This window comes from Gigantopelta aegis, chromosome 10 (assembly GCF_016097555.1).
Source record: "Gigantopelta aegis isolate Gae_Host chromosome 10, Gae_host_genome, whole genome shotgun sequence".
In the NCBI taxonomy this organism is placed as follows: Eukaryota; Metazoa; Mollusca; class Gastropoda; order Neomphalida; family Peltospiridae; genus Gigantopelta; species Gigantopelta aegis.
In genome coordinates this window covers 44,298,765-44,317,895 of record NC_054708.1, presented here as the reverse complement: position 1 = coordinate 44,317,895, position 19,131 = coordinate 44,298,765, and the positions used below count along the sequence as shown (strand labels likewise).

The 19,131-nt window shown below is 35.9% G+C and overlaps 1 protein-coding gene across 3 annotated transcripts in view; it reads left to right on the top strand.

Annotated features, from left to right (window-relative positions):
• The first annotated feature begins 58 nt into the window (after positions 1–58).
• Positions 59–19,131, top strand: part of LOC121384801 (actin-binding LIM protein 1-like) — a 96,165-nt gene continuing 77,092 nt past the window's right edge. For all 3 annotated transcript variants that reach the window (XM_041515385.1, XM_041515384.1, XM_041515383.1), the window contains exon 1: positions 59–190. In XM_041515385.1, the coding sequence (XP_041371319.1) occupies positions 187–190 (4 nt within the window). In that variant the 5' untranslated portion in view covers positions 59–186. The remainder of the gene's footprint in view (positions 191–19,131) is intronic.

Here is a 19,131-nt window from a genome sequence, read left to right as displayed (position 1 = left end):
CAGGATAATGCATTCGCCTAGTGAGGCATCTCTTCTTTTGTTATTTGTAGCGGTAGATGAAGGAACTGGGTTCTGTCGAGAATATCAATATACGTAGCATGTGGATTAAGATGGTCGTACACTTCACGTTTAGAGAATCGTAATTGTCACGGATAGTTTATTACTGTAACCAGCCATTGTCAAGCCATGGGTGAGTGTTCTACTGCCTATGTTTATTATTTATTTTAATGACTTCTGTCATTATATTTCACCGGTGAAATTTTGCCATATCATGCGAAATCGATAACTGTTTCAGTGTTTGTGGACTTTACATTTACTCGATTATTTCTTTGAAACCGCTGAACCAATTGAAGTCTAAAACCTCTGCCGCACGTACTGAAGCAAAAAGCAAAATTGCACGAGCTCATCTGCATAAATGTGATCGACTAACATTCGTTCTGTAGTCCGACATAAAAAGTATATTATTCAAGATGGCGGAAGCAGAGTCTATATTGATATTAGAGAGGGATTGCAGTGTGGTAAACGCATGAAGCCTTTAAAATCGTGAAACTGCATGTGCATTGAAAACACGTGAAATGTCCTCTCTAAGTAGCTTTGTGGTATAGCTGTATTTGACCCCAGTCTAACAGGGCCGGTGATCCGTGACACCATACAAGGTCAACTGGCTTGTGACTGTGCCTGTGTAACAGTTGCACCATAACGCGTTCGTTTTTATGTAATACACAATAGGTATCACTTGCATGTATATGTAATACACAATGTATGCGAACAGTGGGCATATCTGTTTTGTGGTTATGTGTTTTAACCAACAGCGAAAAAAAGATGCACACTATAAATTAGTGATGTATCTCAGGTCTGTAGTAGTATCTGCCTATCTATGGATTTTTTTTTTTATATTAACAATAAATTGTCATACATCAATTCATTTTGCAATGGTGGACTTTATAAATACATATAACCATGCAGTTGTGGATCCAGTGTGTGGAGGTTGGACTGGTAGGCATGGATGCAGGGGTAGGGTGGGTAAACACGGCTGTCTAGATCCCTGGCTCACAATGAAAAAATATTGGGTTTTTTTTTCGCTTACTTAAAAATGCATTCACAGCCAACATGCCATTTCCATTTAAGTAGTTGTATATCGACACAGCACACACAAAGACACCCCAGCACAAAAAATCCTGGATCCATGCCTAAGCTTCATTGTGCTCAGAAAATGTGATTTCATATGATTATAATAGGCCTATATAGTTAAAGGTTTGTTTTATTCAAAGACACTACTGGTCTACATTGATTTATTAATCATTAGCTATTGGAATTCAAACATATTATAGGGGGAGAGACATAGCCCAGTGGTAAAGTGCTGGCTTGATGCACGGTCGGTTTGGGATCGATCCCCGTCAGTGGGCCCATTGGGCTATTTCTCGCTCCAGCCAGTGTACCATGACTGGTACATCAAACGTTGTGGTATGTTCTATCCTGTCCATGGAATGATGCATATAAAAGATCCCTTGCTATTAATCGAAAAGAGTAGTGGCAACATTATGTTTCCTCCCTCAATATCTGTGTGGTCCTTAACAATATGTCCAATGCCATATAACCATTAATAAACTGTTGAGTGCATCGTTAAATAAACCATTTTCTTCCTTCAAACATATTATATTGTTAACATATAATATCATAGTCTTCTGGTTGTTTTCAGAGAAAAATTGCCTTTATATACTGCATATTATTGTTAGTTAACATTGGAAAACTGTAGGTAGCCCTTTTTTATATTGCACACCCAGGGGACAGCTGTTCACTTAAGGATCACAGACTAATATCTCAGGCAAAAACTAAACAGTAGCAATACAAGATTTGAAAAAAGGTGGACGGTGGACCACAGAATGAGTTCCACCATCTGCAAAATATTAGAGAAATTTGAAAAATGCAGAGATTGCAGTGTCTGTCCAAAAATGGGAGTAGCACCTTTAGATCCACCTGTGTACAGTATTTACTGCTATTATTAACACATTCGTGTTTTTATCTATTTTATTTAAATAAATTAATTTGAAGATCACAGAACAAGCTGAACTGTGGCAGCCAGATGTACTCATATGTCATTTGATAGGCGTGTTCAGTCACTGACAGCTGGAGAAAGAATGTCACTGAAACTGGGTGTACCCAGTCATACAGTGGTATTCTGCCAATACAAACAGTGATACGTGGAGATGAATATGATGGTTTGACCATTCTGACGGCATTCAGTTCTATTTTACAATGAAATTAAAGTAGTCTAATGGAAAATCAGAAAGTGGTTATCTCAAAGGATGTGGTATGCACTGTCAGGCTATATATGGGAAAATTACATATAAAACAGGGCTTAGCCAATTTTCACATATAAAATGTAGTGTATGTTGTATTTCCTTGAAACTTACTCAAAAGTAGGCTAGTTAATTTAAAGAAAATTGTATTGACCAAATTGTGTAGCCACTAAATTAGCAATGGACAGTGTGGGCTGTGTACAAGATTGCTTGCTACATTTTATTAGGAGTAAGTGCTTTGGCTATGGCAGAATCGGGTTTCCTCTCTTCCTCAGTATGTGTGTCAAAATATTGATGTGTTAAAGCTAGTGACACATATATGTATGTCTGTAAACTGATCGATATATTGGATCTGTTTAATGAATGCTCTTGTACACCAATGAGACCCAGTGAACACTGATTTTATTATGCATTTTAAATGTCCTTATACCATGTGAATGAACATGATCTATTACTAAGTAGTTTGCTTTGTATAGGAGTTTACAGTTTATAATCGAAAACATAGATCTATGTCAAATAGACATCATAGGTTCTTCCCTTGGAACATTCATGTTTACAAACAGATATTGACCATGCTGCTGACAAAATTAAAATATTTGCTAATAAAAATAACCAACCATTTGCTTTGATGGTGTTAAACAAATAGTTTTTCCTTTCATTAATTTTATCATCTATATATACATACGTATATGTATATGTATATAATATATATATATATATATATATATATATATATATATATATATATATATATATATATATATATATATATATATATATATATATATATATTATGTACAAAACATTTTGTTGTGACCAGTACAAGTTTTGCCATAAATAAAACCTTAACGGAATGTGTGTAGAAGCATACAGTGATACCTATACGGTAGTAAGAATGTGTTTACAGTTATGAACAGTGAACTGCTAATTTGTTGTTCTAGATTTCCAGGTGAGTCAGTTGACACCTGTCTGTTTAACGATCTGTTTACACTGGTTCAAGAGTTCACAAAACAGATTCCCAGTCAGTTGTAACGTTACAAGTTTGATTTAAAATGTTTTATCCCAGCTGTAGGTTTCTGCTCTTTTGTACACCAACTATTGAAAATGTTATACTAATTATTATCAGCTTTTACAGAACAATATACTGGTGTGGTCTTTAAATTAATATTACATACATGTATGCTATTGTTAACATTTCAGGTATTAATATATTAATGATACAAAATTTGTATGCAGGGAGTGGGTGCAACATTTAGAAAGGACACTTAACAATATTCAAAATTACACAGACAGTTAACATGTATTAAATATGATATTCTTCTCCCAAAACACCAAGCTCATGAATATATTACATGTCCTGTATTAAACACAAATATATATTCATTATATTCATTTGCTACACACAGATTTGTCAGGACACTCTGAAATTAAAAAAAGAGAAGGAGATGTTTTATTTAATGACACGCTCAACACATTTTTTTTTTACAGTTATATGGCATCGGACATATGGTTAAGGACCAGACAGATATTGAGAGAGGAAACCTGCTGTCGCCACTTCATAAGCTACTCTCTTTTTTTTGTGTCTTATCTTCTACACTTATAATAATAAATAAAAAAAATTGTTTGTTTCAAAATTGATTTGCAGCAGCATTTTTATCATTATCAAGTATCACAAATGATGTGTCAATTAAGGGATGTGTATAGGCTAAAAAATAGCCAACTTTGAGATGTGTTGCAAATACAATTGCTTTCTGGTACTGGAAAATTAAAGTAGCACAATAAAGGTGTTTTTTGTAACAGCTGTCAATATCCTGGTCAGGGTTGTGAAATATATTGCCTTCTGGTACTGGAAAAAGTACCACAATAAAGGTGTTTTTTTGTAGGAGCTGTATCTGTTTGTCAATATCCTGGTCAGGGTTGTGAAATATGTGATACATTCTGCTGGTATGCAATCATCTCATATCGATGGGGATTACAGTGCACAGCCATGTTGACTGCATCTGTTGGTGTTTATTTTATCAATTGTGATTTGTAAATGGCATAATGGTTAATATTGATGTGGACAAAATGTGCTGGTGTAACCTGCATGAGGCTTGTTATATTTAACTGTTAGTAAATTGAAATGCAGTGTTTAGGTAAATCAAAATGTAGTTTTTTTGTGTATTTTTAATGGATGAAAAAAGAATTCACGAGTTTATAATGAGAGAGACGAGAAAGTGCCTTTGTGTGTGTGGTATGTGTGGTATTTGTAAATACTTACATGTATAACAGCTATATGTAAACACATCCGTGGTATAAATGAATGTACATGCATGTTTAATGACACCCCAGTGTGAAAACTATATTACCTGTTGGGTGTTTCAAAGGTGAATAATAAAATAATTGACCACATTGGTACATTGTTGTGATGATAGCATCTATAAATGACTGTAAATGTTTCACATTATAGAATAAATTCACATGTATACACAATGTACACATATTTTATTCAAGTAGACAATACAGATTCAGTGGAATAATAGCTTTTCCGAAAACGGCACCGGTCTACCCATTAGGCTAAATATTTTAAAATCTTGTTTCTTATTACACATTTAAGAAACAAATTGGGTAGAGATATATGTAGGAAAAACATTTAATAATGGAAAATTAGTTTATATGGTAATTTGATCACATCAAAGTGACAGTTTTGTATCAAGTTTTTTATTTTAAAAAAGGTGAGGGTTGGTCAGGTAACCAGAAACAAACAGCATTTTATGATATGCCTTAAGGTTCAGTTTAAAGGTAGTTTGTTTTTTTAACGAAATTGCATTAACGTGACATGAATATTTTTTTATGGCTTATTAAACAGTAGGTGAGCCAACATATACATCTGTACAATGTCTCAACCACTGGTTAATAAGCTGTTGTCTTTTATGGAGCTATAACTTGAGTTAAATGTTCATATGAGACTGTACTAAATCTGAATCTCCTTCACCCACTAATTTGTTTTAAAGGTGCAGACCCTAGTTTCAGCCCGTGAAAATGTACACTAAGTTTGGTTAATCTACAAACCTGCAACACATTTGGATAACGTTATAATAGAGCAAAACTTAAGTCTTTGATGTTTAAACAGAGAAATACCGTCTAAAAATAACTAGAGCTTATCTCAATAACCATTACTTCTCAGACAAACGTGGGTTTTTAAAATTATGGGGCTTTACAAAAATGTTGATGACCAGAACCATGTCAGGTGTACGAAAATTAATATTCGAAGTAATAAAATATGCAAGCACTCCTATTAATTAACAAATTATCAAAAATGGCTTTAAAAGTGAAAAATATGTCTTAGTGTTAACACTGTTTTAAAAACTAGGTTTTCATCTTTCTTAGAAATGAATGCCATTTTGTTCTCTGTATCTCTTGCCTCTGGAATCCGCTTAGGATGTCTGCCAGTCTCCTGTACTTTGGCATGCCATTAATCTTAGATTTTGACCCTTATTTTTTTACCATCCTTTCAAAATTTCTGTAGAGCAACTGTATAGTACTATGTTAAATTCTATTCTGGAAGTACAAAAGATATAGTATTATGTGCATACAACTAAACTCTGGTTTTGAAGGACTTCAAATGACCGATAACTGACTAACTGCTGATTGGTTGATTTATTTTTATGCCTCCTTGTATGGTATTCTTGTATGCTGAGTCGACAGTCATTTGAGCAAATGGATTGAGAAATGTTAGCTCTATACATGAAGCAATCATTTTGGCTGTGCTGATCAATACTTTGGTGAAGGAAATGAAGCAAATGTCTCGATGACCTCTTCCCATTGTCATCATTACTTCATGCCTCCAGTGAATGAGTTACATGGGCGCAGTGCAATGGCTACAGCCTATTGGTTTGAGCTGAACTAAAAATATTAATCATAGCAATTTGATTATTTTTGTTTGAAAAGAAAAGAAAGAAATAAATGTTTTATTTAATGACGCACTCAGCACATTTTATTTATGGTTATATGGCGTCAAACATATGGTTAAGGACCACACAGAGATAATGAGAGAGGAAACCCGCTGTCACCAATTCATGGGCTACTCTTTTCGATTAGCAGCAAGGGATCTTTTATATGCACCATCCCACAGACAAGATAGCACATACCACAACCTTTGATATACCAGTCGTGGTGCAATGGGTGGAAAGAGAAATAGCCCAATGGGTCTACCGACGGGGATCGATCCCAGACGTTCTGCCCTCTGTTTGAAAAGAGTAAGTGATATTAAATTTGTTATTAACCATGGATTGAAATGAGTGTTTTATAGTACAGTCCTATACTGAGTAACTAGTCTTGTTTCTTCTTTGTTGTGTGTGTGTGTGTGTGCTACATACATTTGTGTGTTCGTGTGGCTTGCAATTTTCTTTTTTCCCATCTGACCTGGAGAACAGATGATTAGGTTCTCTATCTGATGTCACATGTGCATTACAATTTACAGTTTTACAATTGATAGACATGTTAACCTTCACTGAATAGGTGCTTGTATACCATTATGTCTATTGGATTATAGGACTGTAATTTGTCTGACAGCCAGAATCTGAATGATGCTGATGCACGCACGCATTGCACATTTGAGATATCATTAATTTAAAACAGGATGGGGTTTTGGCTGATTGACGTGTTATACTGAGCCATGTACACTGTATTTTCCTAGGGGCGAGACGTAACGCAGTGGTAAAGCACTTACTTTTATGTACTGTCCGTCGTTCCAGCTAGTGCACCATGACTGGTACCGGTATATCAAAAGCTGTGGAAAAAATGTTGCGGGTTTCTCTGCTGACTACATGTCAGAATTACCAAATTTTTTACATCCAGTAGCCAATGATTACTTAATCAATGTGCTCTAGTGGTGTCACTAAACAAAAGAAACTATTTGCTTTCAGTTGATTACGTTTTTTCCCATTCCAGCTAGTACCAAAGGTTACAAATGTTGTCCTGTTCTGTCTGTGGGAAAATGTATATAAAAGGTCTCACAATGCTTTATGATAGTACGGAAAATGTATATAAAAGGTCTCACGATGCTTTATGATAGTACGGAAAATGTATATAAAAGATCTCACTATGCTTTATGATAGTACGAAAAATGTATATAAAAGGTCTCACGATGCTTTATGATAGTACGGAAAATGTATATAAAATTAAAAGATCTCACGATGCTTTATGATAGTACGGAAAATGTCTTAGTATGTGGTGGTACTCAGTGATAGTCCACCGGTCAAATACATCTAGAAATCAACTTGTGTGACGATATTTTTTACAGAAATTTAATTATTAGCCAATTATTAATAAATCAATATGCTCTAGTGGTGTTGTTAAACAAAACAAAGTTTTAACTTTTTCCTTGTCTTAATTGTAAAGTTGGAGTCTATCTAGACTGGGCCCGTACCATATTTTTTTAAAGCTATATTAGTGTTACAATATCATAAAACAATTGTATAAGCTATGACATCACTATGGTGTGTGTTGTGGTAGTGACATTAATTATAGCCTACAATGGTCTTACAATATTGTAGCTCTAAGTAGATAGCTTTGAAAAGCTACAGCCTGGTTTGTGTCTTTGAGTGTTTTATTTATTAATGTCGCTGGCACTGGGTCAGACATGACACTGGTGGAGTGGTGGTTGGATGAGACTATTGATTCACAGCCAGTGACAGAACAGTGATACTGTTGTAGCCTATACATTCACAGAATGTGGGCCTTCGTGAGTCACCTGATGAGTAACAGGTAGTGAAATGCAATATTTTTCATAAGGGCTTATTTATTTAGTCACAAACTTCAGTGCCAACCTATTATATATGTTGGAATGTCCGACACCTGTTACACTTGTAAATTTATGCAGTACGCATCATTAAAAAATAGTTTTGTCTGCTCATCTGGTTACAGAGTAGTGCTTTTGAGCAGCCTCAATGTATTAGTCGACCATACTGTTTTATTTCAAAACATCTAATAAACATGTACTAGTAGTAGGAATTTCCTTTTCATAATGAGTTCATTTTGACAAATATAGTCCAAATCTCTATCATTTCGTTACATAAAATGCCAAAATAAAACTGGTACAAAATTATATATATTACATCAGTATTTCATTCAACAATGGATACAAACTTGAATGTACATAACACATACATGTGTAAATGTATTATAACTGGTGTTTGGGTCTGTTATTAAAATTCCAGGGTGTTAACATTTTGTTTGCTTAAATTTTATTACTAATGATGGTAGTATCTGGTGACAAAATATTACAATTCGGACTGAATATAATGCAGGACATGACAAAACACTACAAATGAATGTTCACATTGCCTGTTTTTATCAAACTCTCTCCTCTTTCTTCTAAGAAGGGAGAAATGACATTTTTCAGTCCTAAATTAGTGCCAGTCTACCGGCATGCAGTCACATTAATGCACAGTCATAGACAGAAAGATAACTGTGTGTCACTGTCCCAAAGATAGATTCCTGATGATGTCAGTAATATACTGACAAAATGTTGAGATTAAAGTTTGTTTTGTTTAAGAGCACATTGATTAATTAATCATTGGCTATTGGATGTCAATTCTGATTCAGAGGAAACCCGCTACATTTTTTTTAATGTAGCAAGGGATATTTTATATGCACTTTCCCACAGAATGAACAACACATACCAGGGCCTTTGTTCATTTGTGGTGCACTGGTTGGAACAAGAAAAAACCCAATCAGCTAAATGGATCTACTGAGGTGGTTTCAGCCTGTGACGCAAGCTCCACAAGCAAGCACTCAACCGACTGAGCTAAATCACATTAATGCACAGTCATAGAAAGAAAGATAACTGTGTGTCACTGCTCCAAAGATAGATTCCTCATGATGTCAGTAGTACACTGACAAAATGTTGAGATGTACATTGATATTCATGTGTTGTAGCTAGAGACTCATTCTTGTCCCCATTCCAAACTAGAACACACACACTGGTACTTGTACTGTAGCAGTCCCCACCCATTGACAGCACTAAGGGCTGTTAACACAGGTCTTCAATTTAGCATTTCTTTGATCCTCATATATATATATCTGTGTGACCTACAATAACTGTTGCTAGATTACAGGCATTCCCCCAATACTGTGTCAGTCCAAGTGAAGATGGAAGGTTCACTGGCTGATGCTGTTAGTAACAGATGTGGAGTGGAGAGCAAAAGAAATTCAGAACTTTGTTAGTACTGCTTAGAAGGAAGGAAGAAATGTTTTATTTAACAAAGTACTTAGCACATTACAAATACAGTTATTTGGCATGGGACATATGGTTGAGAGATACAGTAATTAGAAACCCACTGCCACCTCTACATGAGATACTAGTACTTGGATACTTTTAAAAATTAATTAGCAGCAAGGGATCTTTTATATGCATTATCCAACAGACAGGATAGAACATACCCTGGCTTTTGTTAAACCAGTCGTGAATCACTGCCTGGAACAAGAAATAGCTCAACAGGGATCGGTCCTAAATTACTGCACATCAGGCGATTAATTTACCGCTGGGTTACATCCCACCTAATACATGTACTGCATAAAAAGATTGTTGTCTTAACATTATTTAGTCAGTGACCACTATATTTGTTATTTTATAGTGACCAGATAATGCCTGTCTGGTAATTTGAGTGTTACCACTTTATAACCTAAATACATATAACATCATATTGTTAAGTACTGTTAGGTCACTTGTGACAATACAGCATTATTTCACCACAATGCAACCCATAAAACCAAACATCAAAAACACTAAAGACAAAAGAAACAATCTTCTATTAAATTTGTGTAATTGTGACCACAGTGGTGCAGATAGATTTTCCGTAAAGATGACCTGATTAAAGGAGGGGTGGGGGGAGATAATATTTCTGATACCTCAACACATTTTAAACTAAACCATTATGGCTGTTTGTTATCTAAACCTGTATGGTTATTTTGACACTGGGATTGACCTGATAAAAGTCTGGACTATAGGTTGATTGGGTTGTGTATATAACAAATGTTAATTGACTTGAGGATGTGTGTTTTGTGGTATATAACAAAACCCAGACTTGGGGATAACAAATGTTAATTGACTTGAGGATGTGTGTTTTATTGGTTGGCTGAACAGTAAACCCAGCTTGGGTATGCCAAGGTTAATTGACTTGAGGATGTGTGCTTTTATTGGTGGTCTGAACAGTAAACCCAGCTTGGGTATGCCAAGGTTAATTGACTTGCGGATGTGTGTAATTATTGGTGGTTTGGACAGTAAACCCAGCTTGGGTATGCCAATGTTAATTGACTTGAGGATGTGTGTTTTATTGGTTGGCTGAACAGTAAACCCAGCTTGGGTATGCCAAGGTTAATTGACTTGAGGATGTGTGCTTTTATTGGTGGTCTGAATAGTAAACCCAGCTTGGGTATACCATTTCAACTTATTTCCATGCTTATATCCAATTAAGGTTCAAGCATGCTGTCCTGGGCACACACCTCAGCTATCTGGGCTGACTGTGCAGGACAGTGGGTTAGTTGTTAATCGTTAGTTGTTAATGAGAGAGAAGAGGGTGTAGTCTCACTGTAGTGGTCTTACACCTACCCATTGAGTCGTTAAAACTCGCTCTGGGTAGGAGCCTGTACCGGGCTGCGAACCCTGTATCTACCAGCCTTATGTCTGATTGCTTAACCACGACACCACCAAGGCCGGTCTGGGTATACCATGGTTAATTGGCTTGAGGATGTGTGTATTTATTGGTGGTCTGGACAGTAAACCCAGCCTGGGGCACTGTTCAGACACCTGACTGACCCAGTGCTGTGATTTACCTGTCAGTTTATTAGATCACCTATCTCAAGAATGGTCTTTGATCTTCCACCTCCTGGCCAGTAAAGAACACATGGTTTTCATCTATGCAATAAACAGAGCAGGGATTTGTTTTACAATTCTGCCCGAATCGTAAAAATTATGTAGTATAGATATCTTGGGATTCCACCTCATAATCTTGTGCTTCCATCACAAAATGTAGATTCGTTGAAGCACGGAAGCCGGCTAAATTAGCAGTCTATTGATCAATACATGTTGACATTGTTCTGTGCAGTTGAGAAACTTTTCATTTTGGATCATGTTGATAGATCATTTTTGGTAATACCAATTCACAATATTATAACATGTTTGTGGGTTTTAAAAAAAATATATATATTCTTTATCAAACTGGTGTTCAAAGATTGATTGTAAAGACAAACTGATTTGTAGGGTTTTAGCAATGTGATGATTGATTATGAAATCCATAGTTGTCTGTCTTGGAAAATGTTAACTCTAATTCTTGCTGCTGTCTGGATGATGAAATGATCAGCATGTCAAATCTACTGGAGTCTGAACACATTTAGTCTTATTAATTTTAATCCTTCCTAAGTTCAAATATTGTAAAATATGAAATTAATGTAAGTAGAAAAAGAAAAAAAAACCCAGAAATGCATGTATTAATTAATGCAATTGACCAAAACATTGTTTTTTTTAAGTACATGTGTAGTGTATAATACAATACTAAGAGATATAAAATTTTAACCAATCAATGGGATACATTTTTATTTTGACCAGCCTTGGTGGTGTCATGGTTAAGCCATCGGACATAAGGCTGGTAGGTACTGGGTTCGCAGCCCGGTACCAGCTCCCACCTAGAGCGACTCAATGGGTCAATGTAAGACCACTACACCCTCTTCTTTCTCACTAACAACTAACAACTAACCCACTGTCCTGGGGCCTAATTCACTAAACTCTCGCAGTGCAGTGCTAAAAAACTTGGATGCTTTGTTATCTAGCAGACCCTTAGAGACCGTTGTGAATTAGGCCCCTGAACAAGACAGCCCAGATAGCTGAGGTGTGTTTGCCTAGGTCAGCGTGCTTGAACCTTGATTGGATTATAAGTGCTCACGGAAATAAGTTACATAAATGCATTTTGAAATGAATGTGTCTGTTATCATCTCACCTTTTTCGCATTAATTTCATTCACACATTAACGTCACGTTTTACTCACTGATAGTGTCGACCTATTATTACCAATGGACGATTGTGAATTTGCAACCATGCACATTTCACAACATAATGTAATCATGTATGCCTTCTTGTGTTCATTCAGCCATGATCTGTATAATATGTACATGTATAGTCTGGCACCATACTGCTTGTGTATTCATTTTTATAAAATTTTATAACCGGTTTGTCAGCAGGGATGCAGATCTATACATGTACACATAAAAATGTGTTTGCTATATAAACTTTAAAGCAAATACATACAAGTTCACTGTAAATCAAACAAGTTCGTTGTATTCCCTGTGCAATCAGGATTAACAAAATAGGCATACATGTACATGCAGATATACATGTTTTTTGCTTTTGTATAAAGTTTCAGGGCTCAAAACTTCAAAACATTTTGTTTTAGTCAATTTCAAGTTATTTATGAGTACTTATTAATTATTTTTTTTACAAATGGCTAATTTAATATCCAAATACTAAATGTTACAGCCACTTTGAGCATATTTAAGTTAGCAATTGGCTAATTTGGCAATGGGCAGGGTTGAGTCCTGATGTTTCATTCTGATGAGTACTGCATAATTTCTGAGCACATGATAAAAGTATTAAACACATGTTCATATGTATATATGCATCGCTGTGTGAGTCTACATGTTTTTATAATCAACTGCTACTTATCCTAGTCCTAGGAGACTACAAAACTATGTTCCAAGCAGACTAATGGAATCACTTGGTGTGTGATTCTTGGCAAGTGCTGTAGAACTAATCGCATCGTGCGCCATATGACCACAAGTCTTTGAATGTTTATGGTTACTCTCCCTGATGTAACACATTGTTGCTCTGAAGTGCTTTACTCACACCCAGTTAGATATCTGCTTCTTTAAACAGTTTACATAATGCCTGGAATGGAACGGAAGTTATCAACAGCCACCTGGGTTTTATGAGTTATGGGGGGGGGGGGATTTTTTATTTTTTATTTTATTTTATTTTTTAATTATTATATCTGATTCTTTTTTTTTATACCAAAAGCTAATGGTTTGTTAGGTAAAGTAACTCCATCAGTTGTGGTAGATTGCGATCTGTTTTGTTCACTGGCACCTGCATGAATTCTCTTTGGTGAAAGTGAGAACATGGTAACCCCATGGCAGCAGGCTCTTGGTTAGGCTGGTTCATACCTCAGCAATGGCGTAGGAAGCGGTGTGGGGGGGGGGGGGGGAGGGGTGCAAGGGGGCACATGCCCCCCACTTTTCAGATATGTTGCTTTATATTTGCTTTATAATACTGTCAAAGTGTGTAAATATAAAAGTCCCCCCCCCCCCCCCCCCACACACACACACACTTTTTGGCACCTTCCTATGCTCATGCTCAGTGCTGACTTCATGAGTAATGGAAGAAGGATCTAGCTCAATCTGCAGAGAGAGCTCATCTCAGGTGCTTGTGTCATAGGATCGAACAACCTCGGAGGATATCAAAAGGCCATGGTATGTGATGTCCTGTTTATGGGAAAGTATATATAAAAGATCCCTTGCTACTAATGGAAAAATGTTGGGGGTTTCGTCTAATACTGCAAGTGAACAAATTGCCAAAATGTTTGACATCCAATATTTGATGATCAGTGTGCTAAGATTGTGGTGTTATTAAACAAAATAACTGAAAAATATTTTCATGAGATATGGTAAAATACACCCTGTTTATATAGACAGTATGTCATCAACTGCTCTTTATTTGCATTTTGGGCTTTTGTGTGTCTCCCCCCCCCCCCCCCCCCCCCCCCCAAAAAAACAACAACAAAAAAAACCCAGCAGCAACAATAACTTAAATATTGTATGCTATCATGTCACAAAATGCAATTTTTTGTTATCTCCGGAAAACAACTAGCAAATTGTAAAAAAAAAAAATTTGAATGATAACCGAAACCAAAAAATAACTGAGATACTTTGTAATAGCAGATAATAAAATGAATCATATTCAACTAGAAACAGAAATCTCGTAGAATTTTCTTGCATACCTTGCACGGGAACTTTAGATGTATACATACAATCAGTTTGGTCATTAGTGAAGCACTAATGTGAGGCTATGTGGTTACAGTTGTCTCAAGTTTCCCATGTTTTTATTGTTATGTCCAGTATTGATCCACTCTTGCCTGCCAGAGAGCAGTAAACTGGGTGCCTGTAATCCAGTTCTGTGTTTAGGTTTGTGTGTTTAAAGACATTGGCAAGGTAGAGGGAGGTCAGTTTGAAATCGTCTCAATGAAGGTACCCTGTGAGCATGCATGACTAAAACTACTTAAACAAAGAGTTCATATACAGCTTGACCTGGCTGTAAAGGTCATTCGAGGGACCTTCAAAGTTTGTCCTTTTTGAACAGGTGGTCTTTATATATGGAGAGTAAATTTCATGCATCTGTGTTCACAAGGCACATACCTTGGTCCCAAAATTGTCTTGAGTTGTGCCCTTTTCAGACACTCATAGTGGTTGTTGTATACAGTGTCCTTTATATCAGGGTTCACTGTACATTAATTGTGCTCCATTTCTTTAACTTGAAGAATTTATTACTCATTCGATGTTTGTTAGAAGTCACAGCTGCATGTGTATTTACTTGAGGACATTTTGCAGTATTCATTTCCATCCATCAGAAATATTGTTTATACATATGTCTGCGTTTATCTCTGCCTTTGAAGTGAAAAGTTCACTTTTGTGTTTTGTGTTTGTGTGACATTTTCATTAACGATGGACCAATTAGGTTGGCAGTAACATTTGCAAACAATACATGTATATTGTACTTTGTACATTGCGTACCAGTGCATATTCTACATGTACATGTATGGTATTGGATATAGTGACATATTGTATTCTGGAGATATATTGTTGCACACAGTTTGTGTCGGAATTGTTGATTAATATTCATTTATTAAAGTGAATCTGTGGATGATTTAAGATGCAAAGACAAGATATTTGTAAGTCTTTACTGTGATACTTACGCCATATTTATATCTACATACATGTAAGGGAGTGTTCTTTTAATATAAATTTGTTAATTTATTTGTATCTAAGTTAGTTTAATATATATAGATATTTGTTAATAATTAAATCTCAAGTCATGATTGCACATAATGCATACATATACATGTACATGTATGTAACTAAATATGTTCTGCATATAATGGTTTAACATAAATAGTTCAATAAATATTAATTATTTCAGTGTATGGCATAATGCTTTCACACAACACAAGTAAAAGACAGTGATCAATTATTTGGCATTTTATTTTGTGCTACTAAAATTAAAACTTTAAACAGGGCCCTTCAGTCATAACTTGGACTAAACACAGTTAGATGTACTTTAATAAAAAATTTTAGCCCATTCAAAATTATCAACAAATAATTGGTTATTGAATAATACACCTAATAATTTTTGGAAGATCCATTAAAAATATAATTCCTCTCGCAGGTTTTTAATATAACTTTAAAATTGCCCTATTCAAGACTTTCCCTTCTACCCTAGACCAATCCCCTGTCCTTGCATGAATCAGGGTCCACAGGAGATATATGACTGAACCTTGATTGTATATGGGCAAGGCAAAACCAAACAAAATAAATTTCTGGTCTCTGGTCAGCGGGCGCGTAGATTTTGACCCTGGCACATCAAACAAAATATATATATATATAAATATATATATATATATTTCCTGTGATGTGACATTGATTTTTGCAGGATTAACCTGTGGCTGCTCATTCCAGCCAGTTCACCATAACTGGTATACCAAAGGCATGTGCTATCCTGTCTGTGGGATGGTGCATATAAAAGATTCCTTGCTACTAATGGAAAAATGTAACGGGTTCCTGTCTATGACTGTGTCAAAATGACCATATGTGTGACATCCAATTAGCTGATGATTAATACATCAATGTGCTTGATCCAAACAAACTTTTTATTTAAGTCATCAACACAATCATGGCAGGTTATGTAAAACTGAAATGAGGTACCCCCAAACTTGTTTTTGCATATAAGCATGCAGATTTTTATTTCTCAGATCTGTGTATGAATACATGTGCTGTTTTTTGCTTCGACTAAAACTGTAAAAGTTATTAAAGTGTAGGGTATTGAATTGCCAAAATATAATGACTTGGGGCACTAAATCCTAAATACCGTGGGTATACACATGTTGTTTTGCTTGTTCAGAATGAAGGTTATTAACCGCTGAGAAGAAGACAAGAAGCGGAAATTGTCTACTACACAAGATAGCAGAATGTTACTTTGAGTGAACTCATTCAGTGATAAGGTCCGCCTTATCTTGTTACCCCTGGCAGGATGTCTTTCCACCAGTAGGTGCAGTAAAACCTGTACACTTTATAGTGTCATGTACAGAAGTATTATAACGTAACCTGTCAGCAAATGTGACTGTTAAATACAGGGCAGTTGGTAATAAATTAGATGACTTTGGAGCATATTCTGAATTTAAGCTCGACCCCAAAATCACTAGCAGTTTTGGTGAATTTGGTCTGAAAATCTGTTAGCCAAATACATTTTTGTGACACATTTATTTTATTTTCAAATTACCTTTTTGCCAAGTTAATAATGAAATATATTTGTATAAACATTTATGTACATAAAAAGAAAATGATTAAAAACAAAAAGAAGCAAACAAACAAAAGAGCACTTGATCTCTTTGTGGCACTACGGGGATGTTGCAGGCATATTAAAACATTGCACCTAGAACTCTAAATCTCCTGTGTCTCTTCCATTGATTGCAGTGAACTCTTGCATTCATTATTTTAACCATTTTGTGACCATGTAGAAATAGAGGATGTTTACTGTATAGCCGTGGTTTTGGCATGAAAGAAGCCACACAAACAGAATCTTGAGATAAGCAGGGTCATTCCCGCCAGTGCTCCGGGGAAAACATGTTGGGGAAATAGGATAACAGACACACCCAGGTTTTTAGTAGGGGAATCCTGCTGTGAATTCCACATTCTTCCATCTCCCTCAAGTTTCTCACTATAGCCATGAATTCAGGTATACATGCAGCTGCAACACCTGTGTTTTGTGGCTCAAAACAGCTGTACAATACATAATGTAACATTTGTATAGATCTTCTCTCCAGCTAAATCCAGGTAGGCCTATTACAATGAACTTCAGGTCAACCTATAAAACATAGACACTGGAAGTAAAGTTTGTTTTATTTAACGACGCCACTAGAGCACATTGATTTTTTATCTTATCATCGGCTATTGGACGTCAAACATATGGTCATTCTGACACTGTTTTTTAGAGGAAACCTGCTGTCGCTACATAGGCTACTCTTTTTACAACAGGCAGCAAGGGATCTTTTATTTGCACTTCGCACAGGTAGGATAGCACAAACCATGACCTTTGTTGAACCAGTTATGGATCACTGGTTGGTGAAAGTGATTTATACCTACCCATTGAGCCTTGCGGAGCACTCACTCAGGGTTTGGAGTCGGTATCTGGATTAAAAATCCCATGCCTCAATTGGGATCCGAACCCAGTACCTACCAGCCTGTAAACCGATGGCTTAACAACGACGCCACCGAGGCTGGTCTAGACACTGGAAGATACCAGCTACTGGATGGGCCAATAATTATATTACGTCGCCATCCAATGGTGGGGGGGAGGGGGGGTATATTTATTTTCAGTCCCTCACACCACACCCACCCACACCACATACAGTTACAATGATCTATGTAAAATAAAACTGTTTAATGCAATTGCTTGGACCTAGCTTTCTTAATGTAAGCTGGATCTGTGCTTATAAAACATTAAACTCCAGTTTCAAGACTTTAGCAAAGTCTCTGAACTGCAATCACAGACCTGTTATTTGTTTGGGAATAACTTTGTTAATGGGGTTTTTAATAGGTTTGGAGACCTTGAATTTCAATTTTCATATGATTGTTTATTCCAATCAAAAATCATTTTAAAACATGAAGTTCCTAAGTCATTTCACCCATCGGATCCCATCATTCCAACCCCAATATTATTATATATTGTACATCTCAAGACAAGATTTGGTCAACAATTATTTAAAAATTAACTATTTTATTATTATTATTTGAAGAAAACTATGCCAGTCTGGTTATCCTGTAATAATTTGTTTCTTCCCATAGTCGGATTATTAATAAATCAATATTACTTCAGTGGTGTTGTTAAACAATATAAACTTAAATTAGTTTTTCTAAATATAGCTGCATGATGTGGGTGTGATTATGTCAGCCTGTCATGATAACCCACAATGACAGTTTAACAATGCAGTATCAACATAAACATGATAACTCTGGTTAGGGGCCAAAAGTACATTTGCAGATTTACATGTAGGATGAAATGACTTGGTGTTGTGGAAAGGGCAAAATGTGGGACATGTACGTATGTGTGTGTGTGTGTGTGTGTGTGTGTGTGTGTGTGTGTGTGTGTATGGTTTAATAGGAACCCGTGTTTCATTATGTTATATTAACATATGTACATACACTTGCAGTGTTAATGGTAATTTTACTATGTTTTTAGTCTTTGTACCATGTCCAGGCGGTGTTGTTTATACACTGTACAAATGAGGCTGACAGTCTAATCTGAGGTTCCTGTTTTATTACCCACATAAAAAAATCTCATTTATGGCCATGATGTCAGGTAATTTGTGAAAGTGACCTCAGAGCCACATTGCTAAACAAATCAAATTCCTGCTGTCCTGATAACCATTGTTAACCAGGCCATGAGAAAAGAAGCCACATAATTACTGCTCAGTGAGAGGAAAACATACATGTAGTGCTTTCCGAGAAATAGGCATGTAGTGCTTTCCGA